This window comes from Myiozetetes cayanensis, unplaced genomic scaffold (genome assembly GCF_022539395.1).
Source record: "Myiozetetes cayanensis isolate MyiCay16 unplaced genomic scaffold, myiCay2020 scf41, whole genome shotgun sequence".
In the NCBI taxonomy this organism is placed as follows: Eukaryota; Metazoa; Chordata; class Aves; order Passeriformes; family Tyrannidae; genus Myiozetetes; species Myiozetetes cayanensis.
In genome coordinates this window covers 544,378-561,157 of record NW_026087643.1, presented here as the reverse complement: position 1 = coordinate 561,157, position 16,780 = coordinate 544,378, and the positions used below count along the sequence as shown (strand labels likewise).

The 16,780-nt window shown below is 57.2% G+C and overlaps 2 protein-coding genes across 5 annotated transcripts; both read right to left on the bottom strand.

The window, feature by feature from the left end:
• Positions 1-3,112: 3,112 nt before the first annotated feature.
• On the bottom strand, positions 3,113-10,210 carry LOC126647847 (ETS translocation variant 3-like). Its single transcript, XM_050330409.1, is given in 6 exon segments — positions 3,113-4,027; positions 4,030-4,180; positions 4,183-4,304; positions 6,785-6,900; positions 8,361-8,598; positions 10,061-10,210. Coding segments are annotated over 6 exon segments (1,563 nt in total). The 5' UTR covers positions 10,107-10,210; the 3' UTR covers positions 3,113-3,137.
• A 2,358-nt stretch (positions 10,211-12,568) lies between these two features.
• On the bottom strand, positions 12,569-16,642 carry LOC126647860 (T-cell surface antigen CD2-like). Of its 4 annotated transcripts, none has more exons than XM_050330437.1 (8): positions 16,151-16,642; positions 14,623-14,955; positions 14,110-14,382; positions 13,905-14,030; positions 13,721-13,804; positions 13,266-13,336; positions 12,978-13,032; positions 12,754-12,896 (listed from the first exon to the last, which is right to left on the bottom strand). In XM_050330437.1, the coding sequence occupies exons 1-7, from the start codon at positions 16,203-16,205 to the stop codon at positions 12,985-12,987; spliced, it is 990 nt and encodes a 329-aa protein (XP_050186394.1). In that variant the 5' UTR covers positions 16,206-16,642; the 3' UTR covers positions 12,754-12,896; positions 12,978-12,984. The 4 variants fall into 4 exon arrangements, with proteins under 4 accessions (XP_050186391.1, XP_050186393.1, XP_050186394.1 ...); XM_050330438.1 differs by having other exon boundaries at positions 13,745-13,804; XM_050330434.1 differs by having other exon boundaries at positions 12,569-12,896; positions 13,905-14,382.
• Between the last annotated feature and the right edge of the window lie 138 nt (positions 16,643-16,780).

The window sequence follows — 16,780 nt, the reverse complement described above, 5'->3', positions numbered from 1 at the left end:
CCCAACCCCACCCAACTTCCCCCCCCAAAAAAACCGAGGCCCAGCAGCGCCAGCTTTGTTAAAAGGTTTTTATTTAACTTTTTAATTTGAGGTAAAATACTTTTTTTTTTTTTGTTGGGATTTTTTTGTGTGGTTTTTGTTTGTTTTTCTTTCAACTTCCATAACAAAATACAGAGCTATCAGATACCCCTGGAAAAAAATATGTATATTATACATATATTTCTATAACATTACATCATATATATATATAATATATATATGCAACCTTTTTTTTTCTTTTCTTGAAGACTTTATAGAAAGTGGAACGTCTAAAGGCACTGCACAATGGAGTATTGAACTACTTTACATGGTATGTACATGGACACACACGTTCCATCCCAGGCTCTGGGGATGCATCCTCACTAATCCCTGCGGAATCAGCTCCAGGAAAAGTCAAAGAACATGCCTCGGGAAAAGTGATTTTGGGGAGAAAAAAATTAAAAAATCATCAAAATAACCCCCCTTTTCTACCTCAAAAGCACTAAAGAAATCAACGTGTTGTGTTTTTTCTCTCCTCGTTAAACTGATTATGGTTATTTCAGCAAACCCCCAAAAGAAATTCCTTTTTTTTTGGCGTTTTTTTTGGTTTTTTTTTTTTTTTTTAGAAACCCCACCAAGATCCAGAAGACAAAAAAAATAAAAGAGAGAGAAAAAAACCTGACGAGAAAAAAAAAAAAACACCAGTTTTTAAAAACCAAAAACCATAATTATGGAATAAATAAAATAAAATAATTAAAAAAAAAAAAACAAAACACGAGGGACAACCGAGCGAGGGCCCCGTTAATGCTCCTGGAAAGGGGTTTTTCCTCCTCCTCCTCCTCCTCCTCTTCCCACCTGGATTTGGGAAGGGACAGAGCTCTCTTTGCATCCTCCCTGTCCCACCTGGATGGTCGGAATTCCCAAAAAAAAACAACCCCCCCCAAAAAAAAAAACAAACATCTTGGCCTTGCTGCCCGATTGTCCCGTTCAAAGTCTCTTTTCCTACGGATTCTCTACCAACTAAAAAAAAAAAACCAACCAAAAAATGGTTTTAAAACAATTAACACATGCTCTTGATTAATCCGTTCCAGGTGCGGACGTGGAGATCCCGAAAACCACTGGAAAACTTGACGAGTTTGTCAAAAGGTTTTGGCACATCGGAATATATATATATTTTTATTTCCTTTTTTTGTGTGTTTTTTTTTTTTCCTCTTTAAATCGATTATTTTAAATGTATTTATAAGCGCCCTCCTCCTCCTCCTCCTCTTGTTCCTCTTCCTCCTCCTCCTCCTCTTCCCAGGCTTTTCCAGGCAACGGGAAGTCCGGTTGGGATCCCGAGGGGGGTTTTGGGGGGGTTGGGGGATCCGGTGGCGGCTCCGCTGTTCCTGAGAACGGGAATCCTTTATCCCTGACCGTGGAGCTCCCGCTTTTGCAGTGCAATGGCTATGGAAAAACAACCCCCCCCTCCCCCTCTCCCACCCCCAATTCCAAACTTTTAAAGCCAAACCAGTTCCAACTTTTTTTTTTTTTATGGTTTTTTTGTGGTGTTTTCTTTCTTTTTTTGCCTCAGACAAAAAAAAAGGGGCGGGGCCATCCCGAGCGCCCCCAAACCCCCCCAAAAAAATTCCCGATTCCCGCCAGGCTCCGGCACTTGGAGGATATGGATCAGAGACGGCAATCGGGAAAGGCCTCGTGTTTTTCTAATTCCTGAGTTCAACTCCTGGACACCCTCGGAGGGGTTTTTTCCTTTTTTTTGTGTGGGGGGTGTGGGTGGGGATGATCCAAAGGCTCCTCCTCATCCCAGTTTTCCACCACGCTCCGGGAATGCAGAGCCCCATCCAGGCGGTGGCGGGATCCAAATCCCAGCTCCCGGCGTCTCATCCAGGCCCCCGAATCCCTGCCCGGTTCCGCTTCCAAACGGCGCTCCTGCCGCTCCCAAAGGCCTCGGGAATCCTTGGGAATCCTCGGGAATCCTCGGGAATCCTCAGGAATCCTCCTCTCGGGATTCAGCTCCGTCTTCTCCGGCGCCTTCCCGAGGAATCATCGAGGGTCCGTCCCGGCGTTCCCGGCTCGGGGAAAACGGGAGGATCGCAGCGAAAAATCCAGCGGGAAAATCCAGGAACCACCCGCGAACTCCGAGCGCTCCGGCGCCGCTCCCGTGGCCGGAGATCCCGCCGGGAATTCCAGTCCACGTAGTTAAGGCATGAGTCAAAGGTGATGGGGTGGGAGGGAGGGGTGTGGGGGTCCGGGCAGAGGCGATCCCGGCGTTCCCGCCGCGACCATTCCGACGTCTCCACTTCCAATCGCTCCCAAACTCCACCCACGCGGATCCGGAGGGGGGGGAGAGAGGGAACCCTCTCCCAAACACCCTCCAATACATTTGAGTGCGTCTGTTAAAGGCATTGGGTTAGTTTTTTGACATCCCGTTCCCGTTCCCGAAAAATATTCCCTGAAGGATTGGCAAGGGTTTGTTTTTTTTGTTTTGTTTTGTTTTTTTTTGCTCATGGCTTTTCTGCAGGAAAAGGCGAAGGGAAGGAGCCCGGGGAGAGCCGGGAACTGCGGGTCCCTCGCTCGTGTCTTCGTCCCGAATCCTTCCCCTGCTCCGAGGACAGTGCAATATTCCCCCTCTTCCCAGTCCCCCTCAGCTCCCGAGGCGGGAATTCCTCTCCGTGGAAATATATATTTATATATATATATAAAAAAAACCCACCCCAGCTCCCAGGGAATGCCATGGATTTGGAGATTCCTGCTGCTGTCAACACCCAGCAGATGACAGAAGATAGGCTGGAATTCCTCCAGTCCTCAGCTCCCCTCGGGAGGGGAGTCCGTGCTGGGAAAAAGGGAAAAAAAGAAAAAAACCAAACAAAAAAACACACCCTACTCGGGAACCAAACGGAGCGGGAACGACCCCGGAGAGGCCTCACCTGCAAGTCAACAACGAAAGAAACAAAGAACACAAACCCCCCCCCTCCTCACACACCTCCCTCCTCCCCCCAAAACAAACAAAAAGCTCCTAAAATCCCCCAAACCAGGCTAATAAACCCCTGCCCACCCCCTGCCCACCCCCCCACCCTCCCTATCCCCTTTTCCCCCCAGGCTTTGCCCTGTGAGCCCCCAGCTCAGGCGTCGGAGGCGGCGGCCACGGCCTTGGGGCCGCCCCAGAGCCCGCTCTGCTCGGGCGGCTCCGCCTGCCTGTCCCTGTCCCTGTCCCTGTCCCTGTCCCTGTCCCCGTTCCAGCGGCGCTTCAGGCGCAGCTTGGGGGGCATCAGGGCGTCCTCCCTCTTCTCCTGAGCTCCCCCATCCGCGCTGCCATCCCGGGGGGGCTTCTCTGCGCCCCCCACTCCTCCACTGGTGGTGTTGGTGCCGCTGCTCTCCCCGTGCTCCGGGGGTTCTTCCGAGGAGGACTGGGCGGGCTGGGCGAGCCAGGAGGAGGAGGAGGAGGGAGCGGCCGGGCGGGCGAACACCGGGCCCTTGTCCTCCCCCTCCGTTCCGGAACCTTCCTCCCCGTCCCTCCCCTGGGGCTCCGGGGGCTCCCTGTCGGCGGGGGGTTCCACCTTGACCCGCAGCTGCGCCGGCTCCTCGGCGCTCTCCGGCCTCTCCCGGTTCTTCCTGCCCACGGGGGGCGGCTGGAGCTTGATGGGGAACTGGGGCTGCTCCTCCAGGGGCACCGGGCACTGCAGGGGCGGCACCACCAGCGGGTAGCGGGGGAAAGTCCGCGGGCTCAGGTGGTAGTTGAAGACGGAGCAGGCCTGGGAGTGCAGGTAGTGTTTCATCTCCTCGGGGTTGAAGGAGAAGCAGCTGCCGCCCGCGAAGGGGCTGAGCCCCGGCGAGGGGCTGTAGGAGAACAGGGTGGGCGTGAGCGACAGCGCCGGCGACAGGGGCACGTTGAGGACCCCCCCGCGCCCGGCGGCCAGCGGGGACACCGCGAAGGGGCTGTGGGGGTCCGGGTACATCCCCGGCCGGGAGAAGAGCGGCAGGACGATGTCGGGCTTGCGCTTCTGGGGGGCGACGCCGCCGCCGCCGCCGCCGGGGCGCCGCCGTGGGGGGCCATGAGATCCACGCCCCGGCGCCAATCCGAGGAGGGATCCTCCAGCTCCGGCACCTCCGGTTTTCTGTCACCGCCGTCCCCCAGCGCCTCGGCCGCCGCCGCCGCCGCCGCCGGCCCAGCGCGGCCCCCGGGAAGCGGCCGGGCTGGGAATCCTCGGTGGGAGAGTGGGTGTCCAGAGGAGGGAAGTGGAAGCGGGACGAGGCCGTGGGCACGGGGGGAGCGCTCTGGGGGACCACACCTGGGGGTGGGGGAATGGCAGAGTCAGGGGATGGCTGAGAAGGGGACACACACACACACATAAAAATCAGGGATTGTCCCATCCGGGAATCCCTCAAGCTCCCAGAGCCTCCTGCGGCACCCGAACACCCTCTGGATGAACAACCGGTCCCTGATTGCCACCTAATCATTCCCCCACCCTGCAAGAACCCCCCCTGAGGTCCTTCCAGCTCCCTCTGCAGCTCCCAGGGAGTTAAATCCCAGGGAAAGGAGCAGCTTCTTCTCCGGGGCTGCGCCCGCGGGCGTTTGGAAGAGCAGCCCGAAAATCCCACGTGCCCCGACAACGAGGCAGGAGGGGAGGGGAGAGAAGGGGAGGGGAGGTGCCTTTTCCATCTGCTCCCTTTCCCTGCCCACCTCAGCTCCTGCCACTGCCTGGCAGAGGAATCCTTCTCCTCTCCCAGGGGTTTTTGGGAAGCTCGAGGGTCAGCAGGGAGGAAGTTTTTGGGATGCCCCTCCCTGACCTGTTTGCTGAGGAATCCTATCCCATAGAACCCTCCAGCTCTGGGGGGAAAAAAAAAATTAAAAAAAAAATCCCTGATTTGTGCTTTTCTGGGAAGAAAATCCCTCCTACAGAGATGGATCAGAGCTCCCACTGGCTGCTCTTCCTACGGAGCCGCCCGGCCCCCGACTCGGAACGAGCCACATCCAGGCAAAAAAAAAACCCTCACGCTTTTCTCCCTCACAACCTCCACAATGAACCCCTTCATTCCCACTTTTTTCCCTTCCAAAAAAAAAAAAAAAAAAAACACAGGAGAAAAGAAGGAGAAGAAGAAGAAACCTGATCCCAGCAGCTCCAAACCCCGAGCAGGTTCGGAGCTCCCAACCCCCCCCCCTCCTCAAGAGCCAGGAGGGAAGAAGAAAACAGGTTGTAATTAGACAAAAGTGCATTCCAGTTCTCTCTCTCTCTCTCTCTCCCCCCCACAACCTCCCAGAAAGAAAAGTTCTTTTTTTAAATGCCTGCCCCAGAGATAGGAGGGAGTGGCTGGAGCAGGGAGAGGGAACATGGGGAGCTGGAACTGCCCAGACTCGTTGCTGCAAGTAATTATAGATTTACAGAGCAGCTCCAGACACATCTTCCACCCCCGTTCCCTCGGCTCAGGACGCCTGGAGAAGACATTTCCTTCTCCCCTGGGAAGGCACAGGAGCGAGGAGCAACACCTTGAGGAATATTTCCCCCCCTCCTTCTCCCTCCTCCCAGCCCCTTGGGGCTTTTTTGGGGTGTTTTGTTTTGGGATTCCTGGTGGCTCTGGAGAGACAAAAAAGCCTGGGCGGCAACCTCGGTGCCAAATCCGGCTCCGGGCCCTGAGAAATCCTCTTTGCCCACATGGAAACCTGTTTTTCCTCAGCCCCCCTCTGGAAGGAAGGGGGGGGTGTTCAGGTTTAACTTTCCAATCCCTGTTTTCCCTGCTGGATCATATTCCAGGGGTTTTTTCCTCCCCCCCCTCCTCTCTCCACCTCCTCGGGGCACCTCTGTGTGAGAGTTTGGGCGTCAAGAATTCCAGAGGTTTTTTTTTCCTTGTTTTCCTGGACTCTGTGGCCCAACAACCTTCCCTGTTTTCACCCAGATGGAAAAATTTGGCTTTCAAGGTGGGGGGAAGGGGGGGGTTTTAACTCCTTGCAAACAGGACCCTCTTCCCGAGGAATCGACTCTGGGAAAAACCCCCAGCAGGGCAAGAAAGGAATTGTGTTCCATTCCCAACCTTCCTTTTTCCATCCTCCTGTTCCAGGGAGAACTGGGAGATCCCTGGGACTTCACTCAAGCCCGGGAGAGCTGGAAAATCCCTGTGATTTGAACCCAACTCCCGTTTTCCTCCGGGAGACTCCGCGTTCCCCACGGAGGGAGGGGCAGAGCTCGAGAGTTTGGGGCAGAAATGGGTTAAAAAAAAGCTCTTTTTGGTTTCCAAAGGAGGCAGAACTGAGCAAACAAAGCTGGGGGGGGAGGATTGGGAGGAGCAGAAGCCCCCAAGTTTCGGCCTCTGAAACTTCAGCCACGTTTATCCGGCCCCATAAAACGGTCAAACACCGGGGCAAGGCAGGGGCTGAGCAGCCCCACTAAACCCTCTTATCCCAAGGACACCTCTCCAACCCACCCAGCAAAGCAAACCAACCCAAAAAAAAACCAAACCAAACCTCCCCACACACCCTGAAATCAAAGCCTGAACCCACCCGGAGCGCTCAACGGGAGCCCCAAAATTCCTCATTTCCCACAGCGCTCCCGAGGGGGGAAAAGGAGCCCCCAGAGGGAAAAGGAGCCCCCAGAGAGGGAAAAGGAGCCCCCAGAGAGGGAAAAGGAGCCCCCAGAGGGAAAAGGAGGCCCCAGACAAGGCTTTTATAACCCCCCCCAGCAGCACTGATGATCCCAGGGCCATTCCCAGGTATCGGAGGGGATTTGCAGGAGCCCCTGGAATTCCAAAGGGCCGGAATTCCGAGGCCCCCACTCACCGTTGGGCCGGATGTTGATGAAGGGGTAGTTGGGCATCACCAGCTTGTTGAAGTTGAACTTGTAGGTGAATCTTTTGCCCTTGGTCTTGTGGAGGATCCTCTTGTTGTAGTAATATCTGGGAAAAGGGGGGGGAATGGGAAGAGATGGATCAAAGGGCTCCCTGTTTTGGGGACCAACCCCCCCCCACCTCCTGCTCGAGGTCCCATCAGGAATGGAGCTGCTCCAAACACCTGGAAAAGGCTCCCTGGCTCCTTTTTTTGGGGGGATTTCCATGGATATTTGAGTGATATTTCCATGGGTATTGGAGAGATATTTCTGTGGGTATTGGAGAGATATTTCCATGTATATTTGAGTGATATTTCCATGGATGTTTCAGAGATATTTCCATGGTTATTTTAGAGGTATTTCCATGAGTATTGGAGAGATATTTCCATGGATATTGGAGGGATTTTTCCATGGATACTGGAGGGATTTTTCCATGGATATTGGAGAGATATTTCCATGGATATTGGAGAGATATTTCCATGGCTATTTCAGAGGTATTTCCATGGGTATTGGAGAGATATTTCCATGGATATTTCAGAGGTATTTCCATGAGTATTGGAGAGATTTTTCCATGGGTATTGGAGAGGTATTTCCATGGATATTGGAGAGATATTTCCATGGGTATTGGAGAGATATTTCCATGGATATTGGAGAGATATTTCCATGACTATTTCAGAGATATTTCCATGGGTATTGGAGAGATATTTCCATGGATATTTCAGAGATATTTCCATGGGTATTGGAAAGACATCTCCATGAATATGGAAGAGATATTTCCATGGATGTTTCAGAGGTATTTCCACGGATATTGGAGAGATTTGTGTGGCTTGATGATCTGTATCCCTGGACTGATGAGATTCCCTCTCAGGTGAGGGGGTTTTTTAGGGATATCTGAGGATTTTTTTTCCCGGAGGAAACTCCCGTGTTTGCCTTCGGCAGCTCCACCCAGGAGCTATCAGAGGGCGTGGGACTGATAATTCCATGACCTCTCAGGGACTTGGGGACACTCCTGGAAGGGCTGGAGGGTGGAAACACCTCCGGGGGGGGGGGGTCGGGAGGGTTTCTCCGAACTCCAATTCCCAAACACGCACAGAGAAAAACTGGGACAAAATTCCCTCCCCAATTCCATGGAAACAGGGAGAGCTGGAGGGTTTGGAGTCAGACAGGAATGCTCAGCCCTTGTAGGGCATTATGGGATGGGCTGGGCTGGAAGGGACCTCCAGGATCATCAAGGCCACGACTCCAGGTGGCTCCGAGCCCCTTGGCCTTGGGCACTTGCAGGGATGGGGAAATCCATGGAATTAGGCCATGCCAGCCTGCCAGGGAAAGGATTTACCCCCATTATCCCATCCTGGAATGCTCTGGGCTGGCAGGGGGGACCTCCCACCACCCCAGGTCGCTCCAAATCCCACCCGAGCCGCCCTCGGCCGCTTCCCAAATTTCCCCCCCGAAGGAGCTGGGTGGGAGGGTGAAAGTGAGGGGGCTCCTTTCCCACCCCAATTCCCATCCATCACCCCCCTCCTCATTCACCTGAGGGCCCTGCTGAGCTTGTCATAGTTCATCTGGGGCTTGCACTTCCTCCTGCCCCACAGCCGGGCCACCTCGTCGGGGTCCTTGATGACGAACTCGCCGTACTCGCCCTGCTGCCAGGCGATGACGTGGCGGAATTCCTCCTTCTGCAGCAGCTCCAGGATGAAGTGCCACAGCTGGATCTGCCTGGAGCCCGGGCTCGACTCCGTCTTGTAGGCCCACTCCGGGAAATGGTAGCCTTTTGTTGTTTTGGGGAGGGGGGAAGAGCAGGTGATGATGGGGGTGGTCTGGTATGGGGGGCTGGGGGGGATCCCTCCCAACCTCAGGGGAGGAATCTGTAGGGGGGTCTGAGGGGTTTCTGTGGATTGATGAGAGATTTGTGTGGATTGATCAGAGATTCCCATGGATTGATGAGAGTTCTATGGATATCTGAGAGATTTGTGTGGATATCTGAGAGATTTCCGTGGATTGATGAGAGATTTGTGTGGATTGATGAGAGATTTGTGTGGATTCATCAGAGATTCCCATGGATTGATCAGAGATTCCCATGGATTGATCAGAGATTTCCATGGATTGATGAGAGTTCTATGGATATCTGAGAGATTTGTGTGGACATCTGAGAGATTTCCATGGATATCTGAGAGACTTGTGTGGATATCTGAGAGATTTCCATGGATATCTGAGAGATTTGTGTGGATTGATGAGAGATTTCCATGGACTGATCAGAGATTTCCATGGATTGATCAGAGATTTCCATGGATTGATCAGAGATTTCCATGGATTGATGAGAGTTCTATGGATATCTGAGAGACTTGTGTGGACATCTGAGAGATTTCCATGGATATCTGAGAGACTTGTGTGGACATCTGAGAGATTTCCATGGATTGATGGGATCCCCCTCTCAGGTGTGAAATCTGTAGGGGCATTTGAGGGATTTCTATGGATACCTGAGCTATTTCCATGGATTGATGGGATCTCCCTCAGATGAGAAATTTGCAGGGGTATTTGAGGGATTTCTATGGATTGATGGGAGATTTCCATGGATATCTGAACTATTCCCATGGATTGATGGGATCTCTCTCAGATGAGAAATCCGTAGGGGGAATTTGAGGGATTTCTATGGATACCTAAAGGATTTCTATGGATTGATGAGAGATTTCCATGGATTGATGAGATTCCTCCCCCCGCCCCAGACCAAAGATTTCCATGGATATTCCCAATATTTCACCCTCAGGTGGGGGATTTGTGGGGACACAGCCGAGATTCCAGGTCTAATTCCAGCTGGTTTAATTCCAGTGGGGAAGAGACCCAGCTCTCCACCTCTGGCTGCTCATTCCAAGCTCCTCTCAGCCCCCGATTTTCTTGGAGAATCCCTAAAAAAACCCTCCCCAAAAAATGAGCGGGATGGGAGGCGTGAGGAGCCCGAAAAAATAATCACAATAAAAAATGATAATAAAATAAAATAATAATAACAAAAATATCAATAATAATAATATCAATAATAATAATATCAATAATAATAATATCAATAATAATAATAATAATAATAATAATTAATTCTTTTCAACCCAGCACTGGCGACCCACCAAGGGAATCCCACCCCAGCCACGGGAAGATTTTAGGAGAGGAAGAATTAACCCCCCTGGAGCAGCTTTATCCAGGGAAAAACATGGAAAACTCGGCTTTGGGGCCTCCCTTACCTCCTCCTCCCTCAGGTTTGTCCACGATGCTGCAGCCTGCTTTCATCTTCTCCCTCCTGCCAGCTGGGGGGCACAGGGAGAGCGGTGTGAGGGGGCCCTGCCCATCCCCAGGGATGCTCCCCAATTCCCAAGGGATCCCCAGCCCCCCTGGAGCCCGGGAAGGAGCCCGGGCAGGGCCCTCAGACAGACACAACAAGCCCAGCTCAGTTCGCCTCCCGCTCCCAGACGGGCTCTGCTGCCAAAACACACAACTCCCAGATGGGCCAGGGAGGGAATGAAAAAAAAAAAGGGGAGGGGATTCAAAAATCCCAGCTCCTGATCCCGGGATTCAAAAATCCCAGCATTAAAAAATCCCAGCTCCTGATCCTGGAATTCAAAAATCCCAGCTCCTGATCCTGGGGTTTCAAAAATCCCAGCTCCTGATCCTGGGGTGAAAAAATCCCAGCATTAAAAAATCCCAGCTCCTGATCCTGGGATTCAAAAATCCCAGCTCCTGATCCCGGGATTCAAAAATCCCAGCTCCTGATCCCAGGGTTCAAAAATCCCAGTTCCTGATCCTGGAATTCAAAAATCCCAGCTCCTGATCCAGGGATTCAAAAATCCCAGCTCCTGATCCCGGGGTTAAAAAATCCCAGCTCCTGATCCCCCCCCCCAAAACAGGAGCCACTTTCAGGTGGGGGATCCCCCTCTGGTTCCTCCTCCTCAAAAAGGGGGGTCCGAGGGGTGACAGCGCTGTGGGACCCCCCCCCCTTGGGAAGGGTCTGGAGCCCCTCGGGAGGGTCTGACCCCCCCAAATCCCACCTTTCCAACCCCCCGGGGCTTTCAGGAGGGTCCATCCCAAACACCCCCCCAAAGGGGGAGGAGGGTCCGACCCCCCCAGCCCTCAAAACCCCCCAAGGAGTGACCAGATCCCCCCTCCCCGGGGTTGTTTCACCCCCTCCCCGGGGTTGTTCGACCCCCCCGGTGTTTCCCAGCGCCGGGAGGGGCTCCAGGCCCGCCGGGAGGGGCCGCGTTCGGCGCCGCCGCGGCGGGGCCGGGGCCGGGGCCGCTCCGTTACAGCCCCTGCCGGCCTGTCCCGGCCTGTCCCGGCACGGCCCCGCCCCGGCCCCGCCCGAGCCCCCGGGGGGAGCCGCCCCGACCGGGAAACCCACCGGGAAACAGCACCAGAGACACCCCCCCCACTCCCACCCCGGGAACGGGGAGCGCCGGGATCCACCGGGATCCACCCGGGACCAACCGGGACCAACTGGATCCACCCGGGAACCGTCCAGCTCCCCCCACACCCCGCGGTGGAACGAAACACCGGGAACACCCCCAAACACGGCCTCGGGACCCCCGCGGCCTCCCCGCGCCGGGAGCACCGGGCGGGTCCTTCCTGCAGCCCCCGGTAACCGGGGAAGGGGGGTCCGTGTTTACCCTCGAATCGAGATACCCGGGGGCCGTCCTGTTTAATGTTCCCCGGTAACGGGGGTCTCGTTTACCCTCCCGGTAACGGGGGTGTCTCGTTCACCGCTCCCGGTAACCGGGGGGTCCGATGTTTACTCCTGGGGGTTCATTTATTCCTCCCTGGTAACCGTGGGGGTGGTAAACGAGCCCCCTCCCTCCCCGTTTCCACCCCCTCCGCCTCTCACCGGTCCCTCCCCGCCCCGGGGCCTCCGTTCACCGCCCCCACCCCGTTGCCCCCCCACCGGTTTGTCCCCCTTCCATCGCCCAAAACGCCTCCATTGCCGCCCCCTCCGCCACTCCCCCCGTTACCCTCCCGGTTCGCACCTGCGGGGCGGCGCGGGCGGGTCCCGGTTTTTGGGGGAGGGGTGGCTGTGAGGGGGGTGGCGGAGCGGGCGGGGATGTGGCGGGTGCGGGGCCTGGGCGCGCTCGGAGCCGCTCCCGGCGGGGGTTCCCGGAGCCGTTCCCGCTTCCCGGAGCCTCCCCCGGAGCCGCCGCCGCCGCCGCCGCCGCCGGAACCGGAACCGCCGCCGCCACCGCCCACGCGCTTCCGGCCCGCGCGGCCCCCGCGCCGCTTCCGCTTCCGGTGAGGGAGGGGGACGGCCCGACCCCCCCCCAAAATAATAATAATAATAAAACTAAACAGTAATAAAATAAAAACACGACGGGGGAAAGGATCATCCTGCCCTTCCTCCAAAAACAAACAAAAAAAAAAGGCTCGCAGCGGTTCGTTCCACACCCCCCCCCAAAATAAATATATAATAATGATAATAAAGAATAATAACATAAAAACGTCACGGGGGAAAGGATCATCCTGCCCTTCCTCAAAAAAAAAAAAGAAATAAAATAAAAAAAAATCCAGGCTCGCAGCGGTTCGTTCCACACCCACCCCACCAAAAAAATATATATAATAATGATAATAAAGAATAATAACATAAAAACATCACGGGGGAAAGGATCGTCCCGCTTTCCCCCACCACCTAATAAATAAATAGATAAATAAATAAACAAAGATCCAGGCTCGCAGTGGTTCGTTCCAACCCCCCCCATACACACACCCTCCGAAAAAAATATAGAATATAAAAATGCAGGGGTCCAGCTGTGCGGGGATCCTGGTTTATGGGGATCCAGCTGTGCAGGGATCCAGCTGGGCAGAATTCCCCCATTTCCCTGCCCTCGAAGCAGCTCCTGGGGGGCCCCTTTGGTCCCGGTGCCCCCCCCCGTGTCGGGGTCCCCCCATAAATCCACCCCCACCTCTTTTTATTCCACCTTTATTGAGCTCATTGATCCAAAACACGGGGGGGGGGGATGATTTGGGACCCCCCCAGGCCGGCCCCGCGTGGGGGGGACACGAGGGGACATCGCGGGGGTCCCGTCCTGCTCGGGGGTCCTGCTGGGGGGGGAAAGGAGGGTGAGGACAGAACTGACCCCCCCTGGGGGGGGAGGGACAGGGGACAGACCCCCCAGGGCTCACCTGGCGCTCACACCTTCGCCCTCAGCTCGCAGTAAATGGTCCTGGGCTGCTCCTGCTGCTCGGGGGGGCACAAAATAAGTCAGGACCCCCTTTTCACACCACTGAGCCTCGGGAAGGGGGGTGGGCGAGCTGGGACGGCCCCCCCCGGGCACTTGGTGGCCCTGGAAGTGGCCTTTGGTGTCCCCTGCCCGGGAGTTCCGAGCCAATTCCAGGGGAGGGGGAGGAGGAGGAGGAGGAGGGAGGGGAGGGGGGCTCAGAATTTGGGCCCCCCATCCCCCCAGGACTCACCCCCTCGCGAGGCTCCCGGGGGTTTCCCCTCTGGATCTGGGCGTACAGGAGCTCTGGGGGGGCGAGGGCACCTACGGGGGGGAAGAGAGAGAGGAGAGAGCCCAAGGATGGCTGGAGGGGGGGTCTGGAGCCATCCCGGCCCCTCCAGGGCGGGCAGAATCCCGGGAATAACCGAGGCTGGAAAAGCCCTCTGGGGTGGTCGAGTCCACACCCAGAGAGCGACCAAAAAAATATATAAAAAATATTTTTATATTTAATATTTTATATTAATTGTTATATTAATTATTTATAATTTTATATTTTTATATTTAATATTTTTATATTAGGTATTATATTATATTTATAATTTCATATTTTTGTATTTATATTTAATATTTTAATATTAAATGATATATTAATTATTCATAATTTTATATTTTTATATTTATCCCCGTTTTTCCAGGGACAAAACTCACCACCACCACCACCAGGTGTCCAACCTGAACCCGGGGCCGTCTCCTCTCGTTCTATCCCTTCTTCCCTCCCGGGGCTTGACACCCCTGGAAAAAAAAAAAAAAAAAATATCAAGAGTGAAGGGAAAAAAAACCTTTCCGGGCTTTTCCCACCCCATCTGCCCGCTCAGAGCCCGGCAGTGCCCACCTCCCTCGGGTTTTTTCTTCCTCCTCCTCCTCCTCCTCCTCCTGCAGCAGATCCAGGCGATGCCGGGCAGGGCTGCGGCACCCACGGCCCCCACGAGCACCAGACACGCCGCGTGGCTCCTCGTGCCTGCGGGGGACGAGCCGTGCTGGGCTCCAGGACCCTCCGGGGGGGTTGGGGAGGGGTCTCAGGGGGGTTTTTTTTTTACCCTGCTGAGGGCACAGGGTGTGCGGATGGACCGAGGCGTTCCGCTCCTGGGCGGGACCGCGGGCCACGCAGGTGTAGATGGAGTTAAAGGCGGGGAGCGGCAGGGCCAGGCACAGGGTCTGGCTGTCCCCGCAGGGCTGTCCCGGGGGGGTCCCGGGGTGCCAGGACACCGTGGCGTTGGTGCCCGGGGGCGGCTGGCACCGCAGGGTGAGGTTGCACTGCCGGGGCGAGAGGGAGAGCTGCTCCCTGCGGATCTTCGGCTCGGGCAGCGGATCTGTTTGAGGTGCAAACAAACCCCCGTCACACGCCCCGGGCACGGGGTGGAAGGGCAGAGATAAAGAGGGAGAGCTCCCAGGGGAAAAAGGGGAAGCGCCGGGGCCGGGGTCGGTCCCAGAGAGCCGGGACCATCCCCGTGGAGGATGCTCCGCGGCAGCCCCAGCGATTTCCCTTCCCCTTTCCCAGCGGGGGCTGGGAGGGCGCTCCCAGGAGCTGCTGCTGCTCTGCAAGCACCCACCGTAGACGGAGAGGGTGAATTTCTGCGCCTTCAGCACCGCCGGGTGCAGTTTAAGCCGAACCTCGTAGTCTCCGCTGTCGCCCCTCTCCAACCTGCGGATCCTCAGCGCGCTCCCGTCGGGCATCTCCAGCCGCTCCCCGAACCGATCCTGGGGGTCGGGGCGCTCGAATCCACCCCGGCCGAACTCGGCCACGAGCCGTGTGACGCTGCCGACGCCTGTAAAGGCCCACTCGACCTCCTTCACCTCCGTCCCGTTGAGGGGCAGGTCCGGGGAGAGCAGCACGGACCCCCCCGCCACGCCGTTCACGAGCCGCGTGGGAGCGTCCACGGCACCTGGTGGGGACAGGGACGGCGTGGGGGATGGAGACCCCCCCCAGCACCAGCCCCATTCTGTCCCTCTCTCCCCTCCCGAGGTGCCCGTGGGTGCCCTGCCCACCAGGGCCTGACTCACGGGAGCTCCCGGGAGGGATTAATTTAAACCCCCACGCCCGTCCCTTTCCCTGGCGGCGTTCCCGGCTCTCAGGGGGTTGGGGACACCCCGGGGGCTCGCGGGGCCTTGTCCTGGTGTCACCCTATGCCCCCCCACCCCTCCGTGTCACCCCCACAGTAGGGACGCCACAGCCCCCATCGTCCCTAAGCCCGAGTGGGGCTCAGACCGGGTGGGTTTAAAGTTAAACCTCCAGAAAATGTCCCCAAGGGTCAGGGACCGACCAGGGACCACCCTCGGGGCTGGGGACCCCCTGGGATCGGGGGGATGCTGGGGGCACACGATGCCTCGTCCCGGCACAGGTAGAGGAAACTCTCCCCGCCGCGTGGGGCTGAAACAGGGGCAGGGTTTTAAGGCTAAACCTTGGGGAAACGGCTCGCCAGGAGCCCCCCCCGGGGTGAGATTGGGGGAACGGACGGAGCGACAGACGGTTCCCAGCCCGCAGCCCCCGTCCCGTCCTGCCCTGCCCGGGGCCGGCCCCGCTCTCGCTCCCCCCGCGGCCACTTCGCTTCTGCAGAGACGGAGCCGAGGCGAGGGGGAAAAGCGGGGCCGAGAAACCGCAGCCCCGCCGCAGCCTCGGGGGGTTGGGGGGGGGGGTTAATTCATCGCCCCCCCCCCACTCGGCTCACGGGATGTGTTGCTGAGGAGGAGGAGGAGGAGGAGGGGGATCACTTTGGGACCCCCCACACCACGGGCTTGGCCCAGCCAAGGGGTCCCAACAGCCCCCCCCCGGGGGATGACCCAGCCCCTCCGGGCACCACGAGCCCCTCGGGGATGGATTTTTGGGCGGCGGGAAATCAGGGAGGGGAGGTTGAGCGACGCCCCCTACCCCCCCTCCCCTCCCTGAGGGACCACCGGTGCCCTGGGACATCATTCCTGCTCCTTTTTCCCCCCGGGACACCTCACGGATTCCCCCCCCGGACCCCCCCAAATTCATTTCTCGTGCGGGACCCAAAGTCGCGCTCTCGGCTCTCTCCCAACCGCTCCGAGGTCTCTGAAAAATTGGGGAGGGGGGCTGTTCTCCCACCCCCCCGCACCCACCTGCCACTCCCAGGAGCAGGACCAGCAGCCGGGGGAGCCCGGGGCGCTCCCACATCGCTCCAAACGCACCGAGCTCGGCTCTGAGCGCCCCGGGGAAGGGAACGCGAACCCAAAAACCACCTCGCAGGGGAGTGGCGAGCGCAGGACACGGCGGGGGCGACGCCGAGCCCCGCGCGCGGCGCTGCCCCAAAAACCCCGGCGGGGGTCGGGGCGATCTGCACCCCTCCCCGCTCCCCGGGTTCCCCCGGGGTTCGGAGCCGCTTCCCAAAGCACTGCTGCCTCCCGGCCTTTGTTTCCCACCTGGAACCAGGTGCGGTTGGAAGAGGGACGGGCCGGATGCAGCCGGCTCTGGGCAAACAAAACCATCTGGGGTGGCTGAGCCACGAGTGGAGTCCTTGTCCCTGTGGCGGGGACGGGCTGGGGGTCACGAGGGGTTGGAAATCCGGGGGAGGGGGCTTGGGAATATCCCCGTTGGACTCCCGGTCCTGGGATGCTCCTTGAACCCCACGCTCGGGGTGTCCCGCCCGCCACTCCCGGGATGCTCCTGTGCCCTTCATCCCGCGTGTCCCGTCCCCTGCATCCCCAGTGTCCCGTTCCCCATTCCCAGGACGCTCCACACGGCCCCAGGAT

Bases quoted from the DNA above. Each gene is read 5' to 3' on its own strand.
- LOC126647860 (XM_050330434.1), bottom strand. From the start codon at position 16,205: ATGTGGGAGCGCCCCGGGCTCCCCCGGCTGCTGGTCCTGCTCCTGGGA. The intron at 13,337-13,720 runs GTGAGTTTTGTC...TCCCCCCCGTAG, and splicing joins GACACCTGGTGGTGGTGGTG to GTGCCCTCGCCCCCCCAGAG. The intron at 12,897-12,977 runs GTGAGCCCTGGG...TTCCCCCCCCAG, and splicing joins GGCGAAGGTGTGAGCGCCAG to CAGGACCCCCGAGCAGGACG.